The 18631-nt window shown below is 41.4% G+C and overlaps 1 protein-coding gene across 1 annotated transcript; it reads left to right on the top strand.

Annotated features, from left to right (window-relative positions):
* Positions 1-2480: 2480 nt before the first annotated feature.
* LOC139650429 (cyclic AMP-responsive element-binding protein 3-like protein 3-B) lies at positions 2481-13576 on the top strand. Its single transcript, XM_071527099.1, has 10 exons — positions 2481-2501; positions 2844-2942; positions 4260-4545; positions 5230-5360; positions 5517-5627; positions 6222-6328; positions 11888-11956; positions 12710-12794; positions 13160-13253; positions 13392-13576. Exons 1-10 carry the CDS (start codon positions 2481-2483, stop codon positions 13574-13576), a joined length of 1188 nt encoding a protein of 395 aa, XP_071383200.1.
* Positions 13577-18631: the final 5055 nt, after the last annotated feature.

Raw genomic sequence — 18631 nt, 5'->3', positions numbered from 1 at the left:
ATCTGAGAAGGTATGTCTGGGTTCATCTCAGTAGCTTCTCCTTTCCTTACTCCTTACTCATCTCCCTCTCTTTTCATTAGGCTGTCTGTGAAAGTAATGGTTGTCATAAGACTATATGGTAAGTAAGATAAGACTAAATGAATTGAAAAACCATTTGGTGTACTTAGTTGCACCTATATGTTTGCATGCAGTAAAATTACTGAAGGGGAATAGGAGCCTGACTGAGATCTCATGGTACATTTCATGTTATTTGGTTGCGTGAGTCATTTCATACCAGGATGAACTTGGAGTCAGCGTCCATTCCCATTTCAGCATTTGGGGTGTAACTCTACTTTACCCTCAGTAACATTCATAGAAATGGGCCTGATGCAAGACCAAGATAATATGGAAGCATGATGTCATGTGTAATAACACGGCAATTATCTGTATTAAACTGCAATCTATTCTTGGTAAACAGAGATGTGCCTACAGTGGCCTGGTTAGATAATATCTGAATGTACTTTGAAACTCTCTAATCTTAAGAAAGAACAACAATAAAGATAGCGGAGCTCAGCTGTCATGCAATTAGGCCTATTACACTACTGATAATACCAAGTTCTCTGTTACAGATAAGTGGGTTTTAATGCATCAACAACTTGACTGACAAGAGTGATAGGATTGATATTAGGAATGGAGTCCTAGAAAGTGGGTTTACATACATACAAGAACCCTGTGTGAAACCTAATCTGGTAATTTTTCCATTATAAACTAGCAATAAATCCATCAGACCTGGTCCAGATAGTAGTAAATAACAAGCTTATCTTCTCCTGTGTCACAAATTGGGGGCTAAAGGGCTAAATTCATAACTTACACTGGCTCCACAAAAAAAAAAACATAATATTGAATTAATATAACATTGACCATTTTCATGAGATAGTATAGGCATGGGCGTGACATTTTTGGAAGATTAGCAGTTGTTGAATTTATTCATATTATTATCTTTCTGAAAAGATTTCCTGAAAATCGTAGCTCATAGAAGGACTGTAAAAATGAATGGTTCGATCTCAGCGAATGTTGAAATCCAACCCTTTAGAGCTGTTTGCGCTGACTGACAGATTTTATAAGAGAGGGAATCAGTAATGGCTCCATTCTTTCACATCCTGACACACACTTGACACATAATCAGAGGAGATGAGAAAGGAATGCGTAAGGTGAGGTGCTCCTTCTCCACAAAATTGTTTTTATAGAAAAAGGCTTTTCAATTATGTGGGATACCAGACCCACGTACGCGGCTCAGCCTCTTTCCTCAGAAGAGTAGCGGTGCTTAGACGTAGAGATGGAAGGAATAATCAAAATCAGTGAAGGTCCTCTTGACTTGGAAAGCTTGATTGTGTGTATTCAGTTTATGATATTTGAGATTCATTTAGAAAACTGAAAGATAGCCTGTTGATTTGGTTTGTTTGAATTGAAGTGGAATATAATGTTTGGCTCTGATTGTTTGTGCCACTGGATGAATCTCTTCTCCTATATATCCTCACAGTGATAATAGTTAACTCTAGGTCCCAGGATACTGCAGATACATCATTTTGCAGTAAGCGTGCATGTTCCTCATGTTCCTCTGCTCCGAGAACATATTACATAATGCCGTTCTTTATGGTGTGTATGCTCAGACATAGCACTAAACAGATGCTCTTAAGTGTGGCAATAAAGATAAGCTGTGGCGAGGCATGGCAAGGCCCCTCCGCTATAGAAATTACTGTCATTAGTCATTTTTTATATAGATCTTAGAATGTACAACGCCTAATGTCTCACACATAGAAATTGGATGTTATGTTTGAAAGATGAACACCACAAGAAGAGGTGAGTTTGAACTTACTTGAACTCGTATTGTTTGTACTTTGATTTAACCTGAGTGATCAATACCATACCAAAGATAGATCAGGCAAAAAGCTTTTGAAATGAAAGTGGGCTTTCTACTGAGAGTGACAGTATAGAGTATAGAGTATAATATATAGTAATAGTATAGTATAGTATAGTATAGTATAGTATAGTATAGTGTAATAATAGAAGTAGTGTAATATACTATAGAGTATAAAGGAAGTCTCTCCATGTTCTATGTGAATAAAAACTTCAACCCTGTGCAACAAAAAGAATGTGAAAGTATGCAGCAAACAAAGTTATCTTAATTATGTCAAAGTTCAATTTTAGCCTGCCTGTGACCAACTTAACTCATTTACCAAGTCTTCCTTTCATTCTGATTGGTTCTCTCACCTGTCTGCTAAAGATGTGATTGGACAGTGATCAGCTGGGTTGAGAAAGTAATTCTGTGAAGTGGCATTTCAACTTTGTCCCTTGAAACAGACTTAGGCATACTTCCCACACTTCAGACACACAAAGCCACATACCAACACCACATATCGACATATTGATCTGGTTCTGTGTTTTCAAACCTGCTGGATACTTTCATCAGATTTCATCAGCGCTGTTCTAATGTTGGAATTATGACACTGACTGCTGATAAGGTAAGATACATTTGCACTCGGATCAATGCGTGAAGCCTCTGGGTTGAGCGTACTCTTGAAGTAACAGAATAATTCATGTTGGGTGTAGTCAAGGTAAAACAGCACCAGTGTCTTTAACGAAGGTAATATGGGTTCTTTATTGATTTAACAAGGCTTCTATCTTTGTCAAACAGGGAATTTGCTTCTTGCAACACCTTAACTGAGGAGGTTATATTACTTGTGGTAGTGCTGATTTCGTGTTCTGCCAAAACTGCACACAGGCTGGAAAAACAACTTGTTCTCTGTGAATCCTCCTGTGTTAAAGTCTGACTCTCCAATAATCAGAGCAGCTCTTCGTTATAGGTGCATGGTGGGATGGAAATCATTGACCTTCTGCTTAGGAACACAGATGAAACCACCAGTTGCCACAGCAACCAACCTTGGACCATCACAATTCATGATGTGAGTAAGGTGGTCATTCTGCAGTCCGCCAGTGAGTCTCTCAGGAGACTGATGGCCAATAGACAACGTAATCTCAATCACAAATTTATTGGATCTTATTATCACATTGTGACTTTGAGCTGAATATTAGGCTAGATTTAGTTTGTAGACAATTTATTAGGATAAACCCCTTGAGATGAACCATCTCGTTTTCAAGGGGGTCCTTGACACAAATATACAGAAAATACAATACATAAAACAAAAAACAACACAAATACACTCACACAACAAAAAAAAAAAAAAAACAAGCTCTCCCAAGCCTAGCCACTCCCTCACCCACTAATTCCCCTAGAGATGCCAAAATACATGCAGTAGAAATATATACAGTAAATGTTCAGATACTCATATAGAGCTATATACATGCATTTACATACACCTACATATTAGAGATAAATTATTTCCATATCTCAAATATAATTAGAAGCAAGAGCAGAGATAAATTAGAGATTAGAGATAAATTATTTCCATATCTCAAATATAATTAGAAGCAAGAGCAGGTTGCTTGAAGATAAGTAAAGAGAGATGCCTTAAACAAATGAAAGGAGGTAATAGATCTAAGTGAGCTGGGCAGGTTGTTCCAGTCATATGGAGCTTTAGTTTAGTTTAGTTTATTTGCACATATTAAAAAAAACAAACAAACAACCAAAGAAAGAAAGGGAAAGAAATGTACATGTGCGGGTGAGGTAAAAAGCCCAAGATGACCTTACATCAAAACCTCACTGATGTTCTACTCATTAAGTTACAAACATGGAAAGTTCATCTTAAGTAGCTACAATAATGAAAATACAATTAGGCTACTGAAATGTAGTTACATAATAGTGATTAGTAAACTGGTACAACAAATATATTATATAGGATATTAGGTAAGCGATCAATTGTATAACTGAGAGCATTAGCAGCTGTCTGAAATCAAAACCTGTTTCCAATAAATTTAAGGAGGGAGATGAATGTGCTAAATAAGAAGATTTATTCCAAACTGTGAGGCCTCTATATACTGTTGTGCTCATTGTTTTTCCTGCATCACACTGTAAATCTAAGCATGAGTGACTGACAGCGGTGAGGCGAGGAGTCAGGGACAAAACAGGCTCAAGGGTTTGAACTCCACCATAATATAAATGTCAGGATTTCATATTATCTACTAGCATGGATGTGGAGCAGCCCCATGTGTGTTTATGTGCTTGTGTGTGCGTATGTGTGAATATAATTATCTGATTAAGTCCATCCATCCAGCAAATGATGGTGCAGAGCGATATGATATACGCATACTCTCCGTGTCAGACCCTGAGCCCAGACGGAGCTGACACTGATGATTTCCTGGACGCCCTGCTGGGTGGCAGCGACTCGTCATCTGCCCCTGCCTCCCCCCTGTGGTCCCCCTCCACCAGTGACAGTGGGATCAACGAGGACGCCCCATCCGATCCCCTGGACAGCCCTCACCCGCCCTCCGCCACACCCTTCCCAGCCTTCTACCCACAGTCTCACCCTCAGCCTCCGCCCCCAGCTCACCATCCACCTGGCAAGCTCGCACCAAACCAAACGCCACCTGATGTGTCCATTGACCTAGGTAAGAGCTCCACTAGACTTGCGAAGGAAAATGATGATGTGAAACAGTGACATTTTAGACTGCAGGCTGTGTTTTACTATGCAAAGGAATGTCCATGAGCGTGTTTTGAAGTGGTGAATTCAAATTAGCTATCTGTCTTTCTGATGCTGAGTAGATGCCTCAGTAAGATGCAGGGCAACACAGGGCCTCAGTTAAAGAGACACAGTCAGGAATAAATGACTCTGGTGTGAAATTTACACATTTGTACTCTCTGATACAGGATAATGAGTGCTGCTGGCTGGGCCTCTGACACTTAGGAGCTCATTCAAAGACCAAACGCTTTGGTTTTCCGTTTTTGAACATTTTTAATCGAAACAGGTTGTGCCATTGTCATCCATCGCCTGAGGAAATTATCTTTTGGGGACAGTTCTTTTGAATAATGGGTCACTTTTCACAACGCTTATTCCTGACCCCTGAATGCTGAAAGTACTTGAAATTTGACTGTAAACAAGGTCTAAAACAACAGTATTTCAAACAAAGGCAAATGTGTGATGAGCATTTTATGACGCATAAAAGCACTGCAGGGTACAGGCAAAATTGTCTTATTTATAACATGGGAGTAGGAACTGTGTGGCACCCACCAGCAATTTTGTGAATCATCACCTGCTGTGTACTAAAATAATAACAAAAAAATGTTGTTTTCAGGTTGGGAATCTGCTGACCTCCAAGAGCAGTTTGGTATTGCCTACTATCTCACTGCTACTCACAATTCCCCACTTTCCTCCAGTCATCCCCTCACAGTGAAGGATCTGCTGCTGTCTAACCTTGGAGAGAAGGTAAAGAGAGAGAGAGAGAGAGAGAGAGAGAGAGAGAGAGAGAGAGAGAGAGAGAGAGGGAGAGAGAGAGAGAGAGAGAGAGAGAGAGAGAGAGAGAGAGAGAGAGAGAGAGAGAGAGAGAGAAAACTGGAATATTATTTTCCATCTATTTCACAGGCACAGCGAATCCCCCAGCATTCCCTACAGGAGCTTGTACTTAATGAGGATGAGAAGAAGCTGCTGGCTAAAGAAGGGGTAAACCTGCCCAGCAAGCTGCCCCTGTCCAAGGTATGTTACAACACACTAACATATGTAGGGCAGAACCCCCCACCCAAACACACACACACACACACACACACACACACACACCATATACACTATTAGTGGTGGAAAAAGTACTAGAATGTCCTAGAAGTGCTGTTACTTTGCTGATATTTCACTTAGTATAATAAAAACTTAGTAGAAGTAAAAGTACTGGTGTAAAAATCTACTTTTAGATTTTTAGAAAATAGAACATTGTTAGATCCATGCAATTCTAAAAGGTCAAGAGGACAGAGTTCAAACTAGATTCTTTTCATTGGAAAATTTGGAAATCACACAATAAAGTGCACAAACAAAGTAAAGCCAGATTACTCTTCTCTTCTTTGCTGACTGACCGTTCACTAAGTACAATACTTAAGTAAAAATGTACTTAGGTAAAAGTAAAATACCATATACACACAAACGTGGCACACACATGTATGCCCTCTCAACATCCATATCCCCAGCTACCCAACCCCTGCCAGTTATCCCCCCTCCTCCATTTCCTCTCAGTTAACCTTTTTGTCTTCAATCGCTCTTTTTTTCCCTTTCGTCTCATGTATGTTTCATCTCCCTGACAAGTCTGAAGAGAGGGTTTTGAAGAAGATCCGGCGGAAAATTCGCAACAAGCACTCGGCTCAGGAAAGCCGGAAGAAGAAGAGGGAGTACGTTGACGGTCTGGAGGGAAGGTAGGAGCCGGCTGAACTCAGCATCCTCACTCAGCGTGACATTATCTCTGTGTCCCACAACACGCTCAGCTGTCACATACCTGGGCAAACTCTTCAGAAATGTGACTTGCCTTGATTTTGACTGAAATAAACTATTGTGACATTTTTATACAAATAAATGTCCATTTTATGACTCTCTATTATTACTGATATAACACAATAGTGATTCAACCTATATCCAGTTCATGACAGCTTTTACATTTGCTGATCTAAACACTCAGTGTCGGGTAGATCGTTTCTGGGAAGTGATGCGTTTTATGTTTCCGTCAGCAGCAAGAACTGGGCCAGAACTGGGTAGTTAGCATGAGCAGTGATAGCCACCATGGCTGAACAGACAAAGAAAAGAGCAATTACCTGCAGAAACTCAAACTTCATCAACAGAAAATCCAAGGAAAAAGACGTCACAGTACTGGACACACTGTTTGATTAACAAGTGATCTCTGGGAAGTGCAGTGTCACCACAGTAATAAACGCTTATCACCAGTGATTTTGCCAAAATCAAAAAACGAGGATCTCACCAATTACTACTTTAAGGCTGTAACGTTACTGCACGGACAAGGAGTAAATACATGTGAGAAAATACAATTCAATAGCCAAAAATAAACATTGCGCTCAACCAGGCTCCTCTTGTCTGACTTATTTTAGTGGGGTGTGTATGACCAATAGGAAGAATTTTTCTAAGTTTTCCCCTCTTTTTATTGTGAACAGCACAGGGAAGGGAAAAAGATGGCACAAACGTTTCAGCCCAACAACAATCAGTCACAGTCATTTGTCTTTTAAAGCCGACCTCTAACAATGGCTCTCAAATTATAACCAGGCGTGTAATTTGGAGATGGCAGTTCTTGAATCAACCTTAATTAGTTGCCAGTCTAATCAATATCAAAGAAATAAGTATAAGTCACAAAGAATAAAAGAAAACAACAAACAGGCATTAAACAAATCTTTCATTTTAAAAAATGTAATATAAATAGAAAACCCCACTGCTGACTATATCAGTAGACACAGGACTGCAACTCCCGATATAAACTTATTTGTGGTACACCGAGCTGAAAACATCAGCTCATCTTTTAAGCTAAATTTCTGCTTAGGCTGCTTAGGCTGCTAAGCTTCTAGGTTCTCACATCCTATAGCAGATAGCAAAACTAATATAACCATCTGTATGAAACTTACGCTATATGTTAAGACCTGTTTGTTTTATGGTTGCATTTCTGTATATGAATAAATTGTTTTTGACTAAAATGTTATGTTATAAAAATGTTATAATTCCAAGGTCATGATGTGACTCCAGGATGAGATAAATGTAAAGTAACATAGTAGCTACACTTCCATTTCTGAGTTTGATCAAAAAAGTGAGCAAAGTTTGAGCAAAAGTACACAAGCAACTGATAGTTTGAAAACAACTATACAGCCAACATAGCGTATAATATTTCTCTCTAACATTGTTGCTCTCCAAAAATAAAACTATACAGGCAGTACATTATTTTGATATCATTGCTGATATCTTTTATTGATTGAAAATAGAAGGCAAAGGGTTTGGGGGAATTTGATGTGTGTGCAGGTGTGTGAGCACAGATGTGAAGGGGCTCAGGTTCTGCACTTGAAGAAGCCGAGGAATTTTCTGGAGCAACGGTTAGAGGTGGACTCCAGCTTCTCCTTCTTCTTCTGCTTCTCCTTGCTGGTCAGAGTCAGGGCGTCAACGAGCCGCCGCAGCCAGCTGCGCTTCTTTGGCTTCTTCTTAATGTCAGCCATGCCCCTCTCCAGGTCAGCAAGCTTGGCCATCAAGTTGCTCTCTGCTGTGGCCCACGCTTGCTCCCTCTCCTCCAGAAGCCGCTGGGTCTCATTTTGGGCCCTGAGGAGAGCGGTCTTCTCCTCCTGCCACTGGAGGAGGCGGCTCTCCAGCTGCTGTTCAGCCAGTTTGAGGGAGGCCATGATCTCATCTTGTTTGGGACTATCCTCCTTCTCCTGAGCCTTAACCTGGAGCTCCAGGGCAGTTTCCAGCTTAACCTGGAGCTCTGGGATAGTGTCCAGCTCAACCTGGAGCTCCAGGACAGTTTCCAGCTTAACCTGGATCTCTGGGATAGTTTCCAGCCTAACCTGGGGCTCTGGGGTAGTTTCCAGCCTAACCTGGGGCTCTGGGGTAGTTTCCAGCCCATCGGCGATGGTCTTGATGGCCTGCTGCTGCAGCATCTTCTTGCGGGCCCTCTGCAGCTGAAGGTTTTTCTCCTGGGCCTGGGCTCGGGCCCCGGCTCGGGCCCGGGCCATCAACACGGTCTCTGCGCCCACCTGGAACTGCCAGGCCTGGTGACGACGAACCAGCACGAGACATTCCTCTGCCTCCACATCCATGTGCAGCCCCTGGCAGCAGAAGTTCTCCTTCAGGACCCCATCCTGCCTCTCCACAGAGGCTTCCAGGAAAGCTCTCTTCCCTGCTGTGCTGTGGCATACACTGGTATCATCCAGCTTCGTCTTCTTCTGGACCTCTCTCTCATTTTTCCACTTGCCTCTTTGGCTCCTTTGATTCTGTGTCGCTTCCATCGCGTCAAGAAATGAAATGCCTCTGTGTGCTGCAGAACGCTCTCACTGCCCTCTGTGACATCACACTGTGTGAGGTTATGAGATTCCAAGTTCCCATTGACTGACAGCTGGCCCTCTGTGTGTTTTAGATTGTATTTTTTGATAAGGCTAGCTTCAGTTAACACTGGTAAAAGTGAAAAAAAAAAAAAGTATATTTTATGGGTTTAATTAATCTGTACAAGAAGTATAATGTGATTTAAGATAATACCAGTTAGTAGTGAGTGTTTGGAAAGAGTATTTAGGTTATTCTGTAATTGTGTGGGAGTGGGAATGTGAAGAGGGTCACAAAATCATAAAAAACAAAATCAAAAAGTTTCAAAAAATCAATTTCAAAAATACAAATGTTTATGGTTTTTGTAATAAATGCCTTTTCTTGTGACAGTATTTGCTGCTTCAGTAGCTTAACTCCAACAATTAGTCAGCTAATTAAAATAGCTTGACTGCAGGAAGATAATCATTGTTTCTTGTCCAGGCCTCGGTGATACACTGTTGACTGTAGTGGAACTTACAATTCTCTACAGAAATAAAACTATAGAGGCAGTGCATTATTTTGGAGATATCAGTGCAAGTTGAAGACAATGACATGGGAACAGGCAGTACAATTTAGAGGGGAGAGGAAGGCAAGGGGGGAAGAGAAGGTGTTTCTTGAGAAAATGAGTTTTCAGGTTATGACAGCAGTTAGGGAGTGACTACTGTCCTGACTGGGTTTGGACAGAGGAAATATAAATGCTACTTTTAATAGTGAAAATGTGACGTGACAGATAAAGAAGCAGACAGATGTTCTTGACCTCTCTGTGGCTCTCTTCTTCGTTGGTTCATCTATCCAGTCATTCTCTTTCTCCAGCATGTCGATGCATGCCGAGCGAACTCCTCATCTCCTCCATCTGATGAACGCACACACCCACACACACACACACACACACACACACACATACACCCACACACAGAAAATTAATGAAAGACCCAAATCTGGCCAGGTAGGCAGTACGGTGAACCCTGTTGAGTCCCTGTCCACTGGTTGTGTTTATTATGGCGGTCTCCACTCTCTCATTCCTGATTTAGCGCTGTAATGAAAAACATTGCTTATATAAGTTAAGATACGGTAAAATCAGGTGAAACTTCAATGATCCCTGCGGGTTTTTGCAGCAGCAAATAGGAAAAGGATAGAGCAAAGAAAAACACAATATAAATGTAAATAGGAACTGAACAAACAGGAGTTATGTAAACATAATCAACTGACAGTTCCACATGGGAACTGATGAGAGTTTGAAAAAAGTATGGATTATGAAAATTAAGAGGGTGTGCAAAATAGCACCAGGGGTAGTGGAGAAGTTACTGGGACAAAAGGTGACATACTGTATCTGCAGCATGAAATAAGTAAAAAATATTACAAATAAATGAATATGTATGCAATACAATACTTTTGTATCATTACATGTATGATGTGCATACATCATACACCATCATACAGTTTCCATGTACAGATTTGGATATATGCATCTGTCTACCTCATCCAAAACTCCAGATGGAGGCAGCCTGTGCACAGAGATAAGGGACGATGTGCGCACTCTGTTCTCATTATCCTTATCATAAATAGAGCATATTGGATGAGATATTATGCATACAGAAGCAGTGTCCAGAGATGACTCATATGAAGAGAACGTACCAACATATGTGCAGTGTTACATATATACTGCAATATAAATACATACTGAGAATTATCATCTGTGCAAGCGATGCCGTATAGATTAGTCCAGAGCAGAGAAATGTGAAAGTATTCCAGCACAGCTTGTACAGTTCATACAGACAGGTGCAGCCATCCTGCCTCAGCTCCCTCCTCATTGGCTGAGGCTGGGACTGTTTAGACAGGGAGCGTTGTACAGTCTGATGGCACAAAAGAGCACCTAAAGTGCTCTGTGTTGCACCCTGGGGAGATGAGGCGGAAGCTGAAGATGCTCTGTAGCTGCATGAGCTCATCACAGACGGGGATGAGAGGTTTTGTGTGAGACAGAGTTCGGTTTATCCCTCTTCCTCCACTCCGCTGCTGCCTCCAGGCGATGCAGCCTCAGTCCTATGACGGAGCCGGCCTTTGTCACCAGTTTGTTAATCCGATCTGCCTCCCCCGCCTCGCTGCTGCCTCCCCCAGCACAACTAATGGCAAAGAACAATGCACTGGCCACCACAGATGGGTAGAACATGTTGAGTAGTCTGTTTTGAAAGACCTGAGCCTCCTTAGGAAGAACAGTCTACTCTGCCCTCTCCCATCTGTGTGCGTCACAACACTTAATGGGCTGAAGATGTGTTTTCTTTCTCAAACTGATTGAGTGAGCTGCTGACACAAGGACTGCAAGTATGTCACAGCTGGACAAGAGTTGTACATGTATTGAAGCTGTAAATGTGTTGCGCATGTTTGCATTGTTTGTCAAAATATGCAAAAGATTATTTCCCTCAAGGCCTAACTTAAAAAAAAAATCTGTGTGCACATACCCATAATTCCAAAAACCTCCAGACTGGCGCTTTAACGATCTGGTAGTGCGCTATCAGCCTCTCACTCAACTTTGAGCTGAATTGCCGCTGGATGACAAAAGTTGCATTACGAAGACAAGGCTGCCATTTCCATTGGGCAGAGTCAGCATTTGTTGATAATTAAGCCAGCTACAAAACAGAGCAGGGTATCATTATCATTCTGCTCAGTCAGAGGGCCATAATAGGGGGTGAGTCACAGCGACTAAAAGACAAGAGAGACACCAGAATAACAAAGGGGGGTTAGGGGTGGGGCCAGGAGATGAAATAATGGGGTGCAAGATAACAGTCAGCAGACGGATATTGGCAAGGAGGAAAAAAGGAGGACAGACAATAGCATAACATTATTTGATGCCCCCTTTTTCTCTCTATCTCTCCCTCGCTCCCTTCTCCCGTTTCCCTCCGTTTGTCTCCTTCTCTCAGGATGTCCGCCTGCAGCGCACACAACCTGGAGCTGCAGAGGAAGGTCCACCAGCTGGAGCAGACCAACATGTGAGTCCTCCTGTAACCTGACTGCTGTTGTAAAACCAGCACTGCAGTTTCTAGCTCAGTATCACCTGCTTAATCTCTGCATCTCCTCTCATGGACTCTATGGCAGGCATTATCTCAAACACATGCTGCTGAGATAGTCCCAATAAACTCCACCTTTATGTATATTTATACTCCAATGCCTTTTTTATTGTGTTTGGCTTTGTTTCGTGAATCTTGTTTCATTCTCTGTTATGTGAATGTGATTTCCGTGCTGCATGTCGTTTTATGCCGGTCTGTCAGTTTACTCATTTATTTATATTTACTTTTATTTTGTCCCTATATCCCCGTCCCCTCGATACGATGTTTTGCCTTTTGCCAGGCTGTAATTGTAAATTACAATGTGTGCTCCACCAGCCTGCCTGAGCATACAAAACCAGGACTGATGTTCAATATAAAATCGACACAATACAAAACGCATCCAATATTAAACCCACATATGGCAGTCTGTACCCTTCCCTCCTCTTCATTCTGTCATCTCATTATGCTGCTTTCTTCCTGACACTGGCAGGGAGCTCCAGTGAGTTGAAACAAAATGTTGAAAGAGGCCATGTAAGACTGTGCTTCCCTGCCGCGTGCTATTCTTCTTTTTGTTGTATTATTCACCACTTTTCACAGACTGTGAAAAAATTATGCCCATATTCCACGGAACCTGTGGACCTTCACGCAAACATTTACACAGTCTCTTTCATCTTCCTGTCTGTTTTCATATTGCAGCTCTCTGCTGGAGCAGCTCAGCAGACTGCAGGCTCTCCTTCCTAATGGCTCTAGCAAAACAACACAGACAGGAACCTGCATCCTGGTGAGACATTTAAGGATAATATTAATTTTACACCATTGAGAATATGCTCAGACAATCATAGATACAGATACATACATAATTCTATTGTGCCCAAGCACATAATTAAAAACCACAGCCACGGTGCCATTGTTGACTACGGCTGTGTTTACTTTGAGGATCTCAATCTTCTGAAATGTTTGAATAGACCCTTTGTGTGTTCAACTTTTGTGAACATTTTTATGTAAATTATGCCTGATAACACTCTCTTTCCCTTTTTTCTTTCTCTTTTCTTCTTTCTCTCACTCTCTCTGCTGTATTCCATCCAACTTTGCCTCTGTTTTCGACTCTCGGCCTGTTTTTCTCCTACTATTTTTATTTATCTCCAGGTGCTGCTTCTCTCCTTCTCTCTCCTCCTTTCCTCCAGTCTTCAGCCAGACCCTTACAGCCAGCTCAGCCAGGGAGAGTACACAGAGGCCAAAGGTCTGTAGACACGCACACACACACACACACACACACACACACACACACACACACACACACACACACACACACACACACACACACACATACATACAGAGACACAGTTTAACTCCTCTCCACCCCTCCTCTGCCCCTCAGTGCCGTCCCGCTCCCTGCAGTCGGTGGAGGAACAGGCAGAAACCCCTCCACCTGCCCTGTCAGTCTCCAGGGGGCTGCAGGCTCTGTCCCGCCTTATGGAGAGGCTCTGGACTGGGACAGATCTCCTCAACACACACCTCCTATCCTCCCACTACCAGGATGACAGCTTCAAAAACAGCCGCTGACTTCTTTGAGCCCCCTAGAGGAAAGAAGCAGACAGTGTCGGCTTGCTTGTAAGCACAGCATCCAAATGAGATGTTTGATTGCTTTCCAGCATCTATTTCTCATAGCTACACAGCAAAGATTGAGGTATCATGGGGTGTATCTCATTCCCACCACACAGACACGCTTGTTGAAAGATTATTCCACCTGAATCTGTGCTGGCAAGAACTTTACAAACATTGTTCGCTCAGATGGAGGTCAGTGTGGAGGTCATCCACACAGATTTAATTCTCCATTTTCCTGGTGAAAAACTGAGCCTCAGACCCCCGGTGGGGTCATGTATTATATTGACAATGTATTATATTTTTACTTACTGCATGATATAGGCCTATGTGTGGCTACCGAACAATGCAAATGTGTATTCATTGTTGTACTTTCTTATTTAATTTTAATTTACATGTCAGAAAACCAAATAAAGTATGATTTGAAAGACATTTCGCTGTATGTCTGTTCAGTACTGACAAGCACCTGAGAATAAAACAGTTTTCACTATAAAGGTTTCATACCAGTGAATTTAATTTGGAAGCCACTATGTTGTTATGATATTTGCGAGGGGTGACAGGCAAATGATCTAAAGCCACTGCCACTCAATGCATGGGAGAGAAATTACTGAAATTACCTTCTCTCACTTCTCTCCATCCATTAAAATAAGAACATTTCGCTGATTATTCTTGTAACCGGCTCGGTGGTGCTGGTGCCAGTGCTATACTTAGTCACATAATGCGATCTGACCCAGATTCTCATCAAACACTGGAATAACATCTGCTGTATTCATTCTAACCTCTGTTCCTGTCTGACAATACATCACCTAGGGGAGGATTAATCTGTGTACAGGGGGGCTGTATGCATCTTTGCTGTAAGTCATTGTCAAAACCGCAATCTGAGGTGACAACAATAGTTAGCTATTGTCATATATTCACCCGTGTGTACAGGTACAGTGTACTACAAAAGGAACATTAATGTAGTCATATGCATTTATTTAAGCACCAATGCTGTGATTTGACTGACCTACAAGCAGGGGAAACAATCTTTCTAATTTGTGTGCCATGTGTGTAAAACTTTGGGAATGTGATTTCCTCTCACCACTGTAACACGGTACATCCAACTTAAGCCAGCGCCTCCAGATGCTCTTTATATTTGTGTGTTGGTTTGTGTATCAGGTTCTCATCACATAGGTCGACAGGACTGACAGGACCATAGGACAAAGTTTACTGAAGGGGTGACATAAATATAAATAATTAAAGTAAAACAACCTTTGGTGAGTATTGACTTTGTTCAAGCTATTAATCTACAAGAACTAAGGAGATGGAGGGAGATTAACAATTTAAAAAGAGTATCATTTCAGCAGAACCAAACCACAAATGCCAGCTCACCATCCACATTGGGATTCTGAACTGAATTATTGATCAGACTGCTTTAGGCTTTGCAACGATGGGCTCTCCGTAGCTCAACTTATAGACGTTGACGTTGTGGATAAACATTAGAATTGACGATTACGTTTTTGCTTCCGTGTTTGTTAACATTTACAAACCCTTGACAGTTAATTTTCACTCATAATTGAATTTCTCATAAGATCATGGCCGGTGTGAAGAGCTTTGTCACAAACTAGATTGATTTCTCCAGCCCCGCTATAGTCACCTTTTTTGAGGCAAGGCTGCTGTTAGAGTTGCTGATTGTGTCTCTGTTGCTGTCTGCCTATATACCGCTGTGTATTATGTATTGCAGCAATGCGGAGGAAACTATTCAGAGTTTGAATTCAAATCACTTGGTCCGAGAGACGGTTTCTATACAAACGACTGAAAAGGAAGCAGAATGAAAAAGGGAACTCATTTAAAGTCTTTGGTCAGCCAAGACACAGCATCTGAATAATTCACTCTATGATCAAGCCTCATAATGCGCTCAGAGTATTGTAAGGTGATTTTGAGTTGAGAAGAGTGCCTGATGAGGAAGAGTGAGGATTATAATGAAGAAAAAAAAAAACAGAAGGAGCCATGATTGTCTGGAACCATCCTGAGAAACTTGATTAACAATGATGGGGAAAAAAGCCACAGAATTCAGTAACTGACTGAAAATGGCCCAATTATTTCACAGTGTTGAGGATAATAATAATAATGATAATAATAATTTCTTTATTTGTACGGCTCTTTTCAAAACGAAGTTACAAAGTGCTTTACAGAAACAAGGTAAAATCAACATCAACATTAAAGAAGACATACAACAAATAAAACATCATAAAAGAGTTAACAGGACAGGAGGAATAAAAAAAAAGAATAGATAAAACATGGAAAACAGGAGATAAAACAGGGTAAAACAGGATTAATAAAAGAGGAGTGAATGAAAGATGCAGTATGAAAAGGCTTTTACATAAAAGTAAGTTTTGAGAAGTGATTTAAAAGGTGATACTGACTTTGCTAGCCTGAGGTAACCTGAATTATTTCTACTCTGACGACAAAATATGATAACAAGCAGTCAGAAAAGGCAACTCTCATTGATGTTATACTCACAAACACACCCCACATGTATCCTACTGGGGTTTTCTGTAATGATCTCAGTGACCATTGTTTTACAGCTTGTATTTGTGCAAATTGTTCCGTTAAAAAAACACCTCTGGTCTGTTATAAACGTTGCTTGAAAAATTTCACTGAGCAAGCCTTTCCGCATGACCTAGCCACTATAAAATGGCATGGAATCAGTCTGATCCCCTCTACTGAAGATGCCTGGAACCTGTTTTATAATGATTTTAGTATCATTATCAATAAACACGCCCCCAGAAGGTCAATGAGAATTAAGACTCGTCTCAGTCCATGGATAAACCGTGATCTGGTTGAGCTTCTTCATCGCAAAAATGCCTCCTGGCGTAAGGCTCGACTCTCACAGTCTCCTACAGACTGGCTGATTTATTCAGACAACTTCGAAATAAATGCACCCAGACCATCCGAAAACTCAAAGCTGATTATTTTAAAGATCAGTTCTCCCATAGTATCTCAGATCCAAATAAGTTCTGGAAAACGGTCGGAGTTATGGAAGATAGGAACCCGTTCTCCCGGTTTCCTATGTCCCTTAACTCTGATGGTACAATCTTTTCAGACAAGGTGCTCATGGCAGAGGTCTTCGATCGGCATTTCATCACATCTGGGTTCTTATTTGATTCTATCAACCCCCCGAGCCCCCCAATTCTGCTAGCCTGTCTGATGCTGTGTCTTCACACAGTGCCATCTCATCTTCAGTACATTCTTTCAGTTTTCGCACTATCACTGAGGATGAAGTGTTGGATGAGCTACTTAAGCTAGATCCTAAAAAACCATCTGGGTCTGATGACCTTGACCCTTACTATTTCAAGGTTGCTGCTCCCATAATTGCTGCCCCAGTTTCTTATCTCTTTAATCTTTCCATTCAAACCACTGAAATCCCTTGTTCTTGGAAAGCTGCTATTGTTTTACCTTTGTTTAAAGGGGGTGATCAGACTGATTGTTATAGGCCTATTTCTATCTTGCCCTGTATATATAAGATTTTGGAAAAACTAAATAGGCAACTAACATCATATCTTGACACTTACAGTATTATCTCTGGTATGCAATCTGGTTTCTGGTCTGGGCATGGCTGTGTCACTGCAACTCTTAAGGTCCTCAATGACATTAATACCACTCTTGATTCCAAACAATATTGTGCAGCAATTTTTATTGATCTAGCAAAAGCTTTTGACACAGTACAGTAGACCACTCGATTCTCAGAGACAGACTTGGTAACACTGGTGTCAACTACCATTCCTTAGCCTGGTTCTCCTGCTATTTGTCTGGTAGAACCCAGTGCGTTAAATCAGAACGCCACCTGTCGCAGCCCTTGCCTGTCACTAAAGGTGTACCTCAAGGCTCCATCCTTGGCCCCACTATGTTCTCCTTATAGATAAATAACATTGTCAGTGTAGTAGGAAATTCTCTAGGACTCATTTGTATGCAGATGAAAGAGTTTATATTCAGTTGGACCTTCCCCTGATGCTGTTCTGCGCTCTCTTCAAGACAGCTTCAGTAGTATACAGGTGGCTTTCTCTAGTCTTAACCTTGTTTTAAACACATCTAAAACAAAAGTTATGTGGTTTGGTAGGAAGTCTGTTATCCCGCCTGGAAGCATCACAACAACTAATGACTCAGTTCTGGACTCAATCACCTCTTATAAATACCTTGGTATATGGTTAGATAATACACTTTCTTTTTCTCAGCATTTATTACATCTTCAGTCAAAAGTTAAACTTGGCTTCTTGTACTGGAATCGTTCTTCCTTTACTCACTGCGAAACGCTCCCTAGTCCAAATGACCATTCTCCCCTTGTTTGACTATGTCATTTACAGGCATGCAAGCAAGAGTGTCCTTGAACGCCTTAGTGTTTTGTACCACTCAGCAATTAGGTTTGCCACAAATGGTCTGACTCCTCCTTATTTGATACACTTGTTAAAATTGTCATCCACTCCCTATAACACCAGAGCTGCCCGCTGTATCTCGCTAGAAGTTCCCTGTGTTAATACTTCTTTTGGCCAGTCCTCCTTCCAATTTGCTGCTCCCAGTAGTTGGAATGAGCTGCAAAACACTTTGAAACTGGACAAATTGATCTCCCTCACTACTTTTACGGACTCTATTGAGTTGTTCACACACACCTGCAACTGTCACCCAGGCTTTTAACTGACAAAGAAATTTGTCTGTTCTGCTTCATGACTTGCATGACTTTGTTTGGTGTGTATTTTGATTATTTCCCTGTTCCCATACTGTGTTGGGTTTCTCTGCCTCTGCGATGTATGTAACATTTGTGTCTGATAGTCTTATCTGGATTATCTTATCTGTTTTTTTTGGTCCCCTTTTCCCTTTACCCTTCGAGAGGTCCTTTTGTCCTCTTGCTAGGCCATCATTGTAAATAAGAATTTGTTCTTAATTGACCTGCCTGGTTAAATAAAGATTAAATAAAAAAAAAATAAAAAAGGTTTTCAGTCAGGGATTTCCAAAGCTGAGGGGTCCTGACAGCAAAAGCCC

Source organism: Centroberyx affinis, unplaced genomic scaffold (assembly GCF_046629955.1).
Source record: "Centroberyx affinis isolate AG114_WGS23_722 - 3 ecotype Tasmania unplaced genomic scaffold, CSIRO-AGI_Caff_v1 ptg000112l_1, whole genome shotgun sequence".
NCBI lineage: Eukaryota > Metazoa > Chordata > Actinopteri > Beryciformes > Berycidae > Centroberyx > Centroberyx affinis.
The sequence above is the reverse complement of the archived record's forward strand: the minus strand, read 5'-3'. Positions and strand labels throughout refer to the sequence as shown.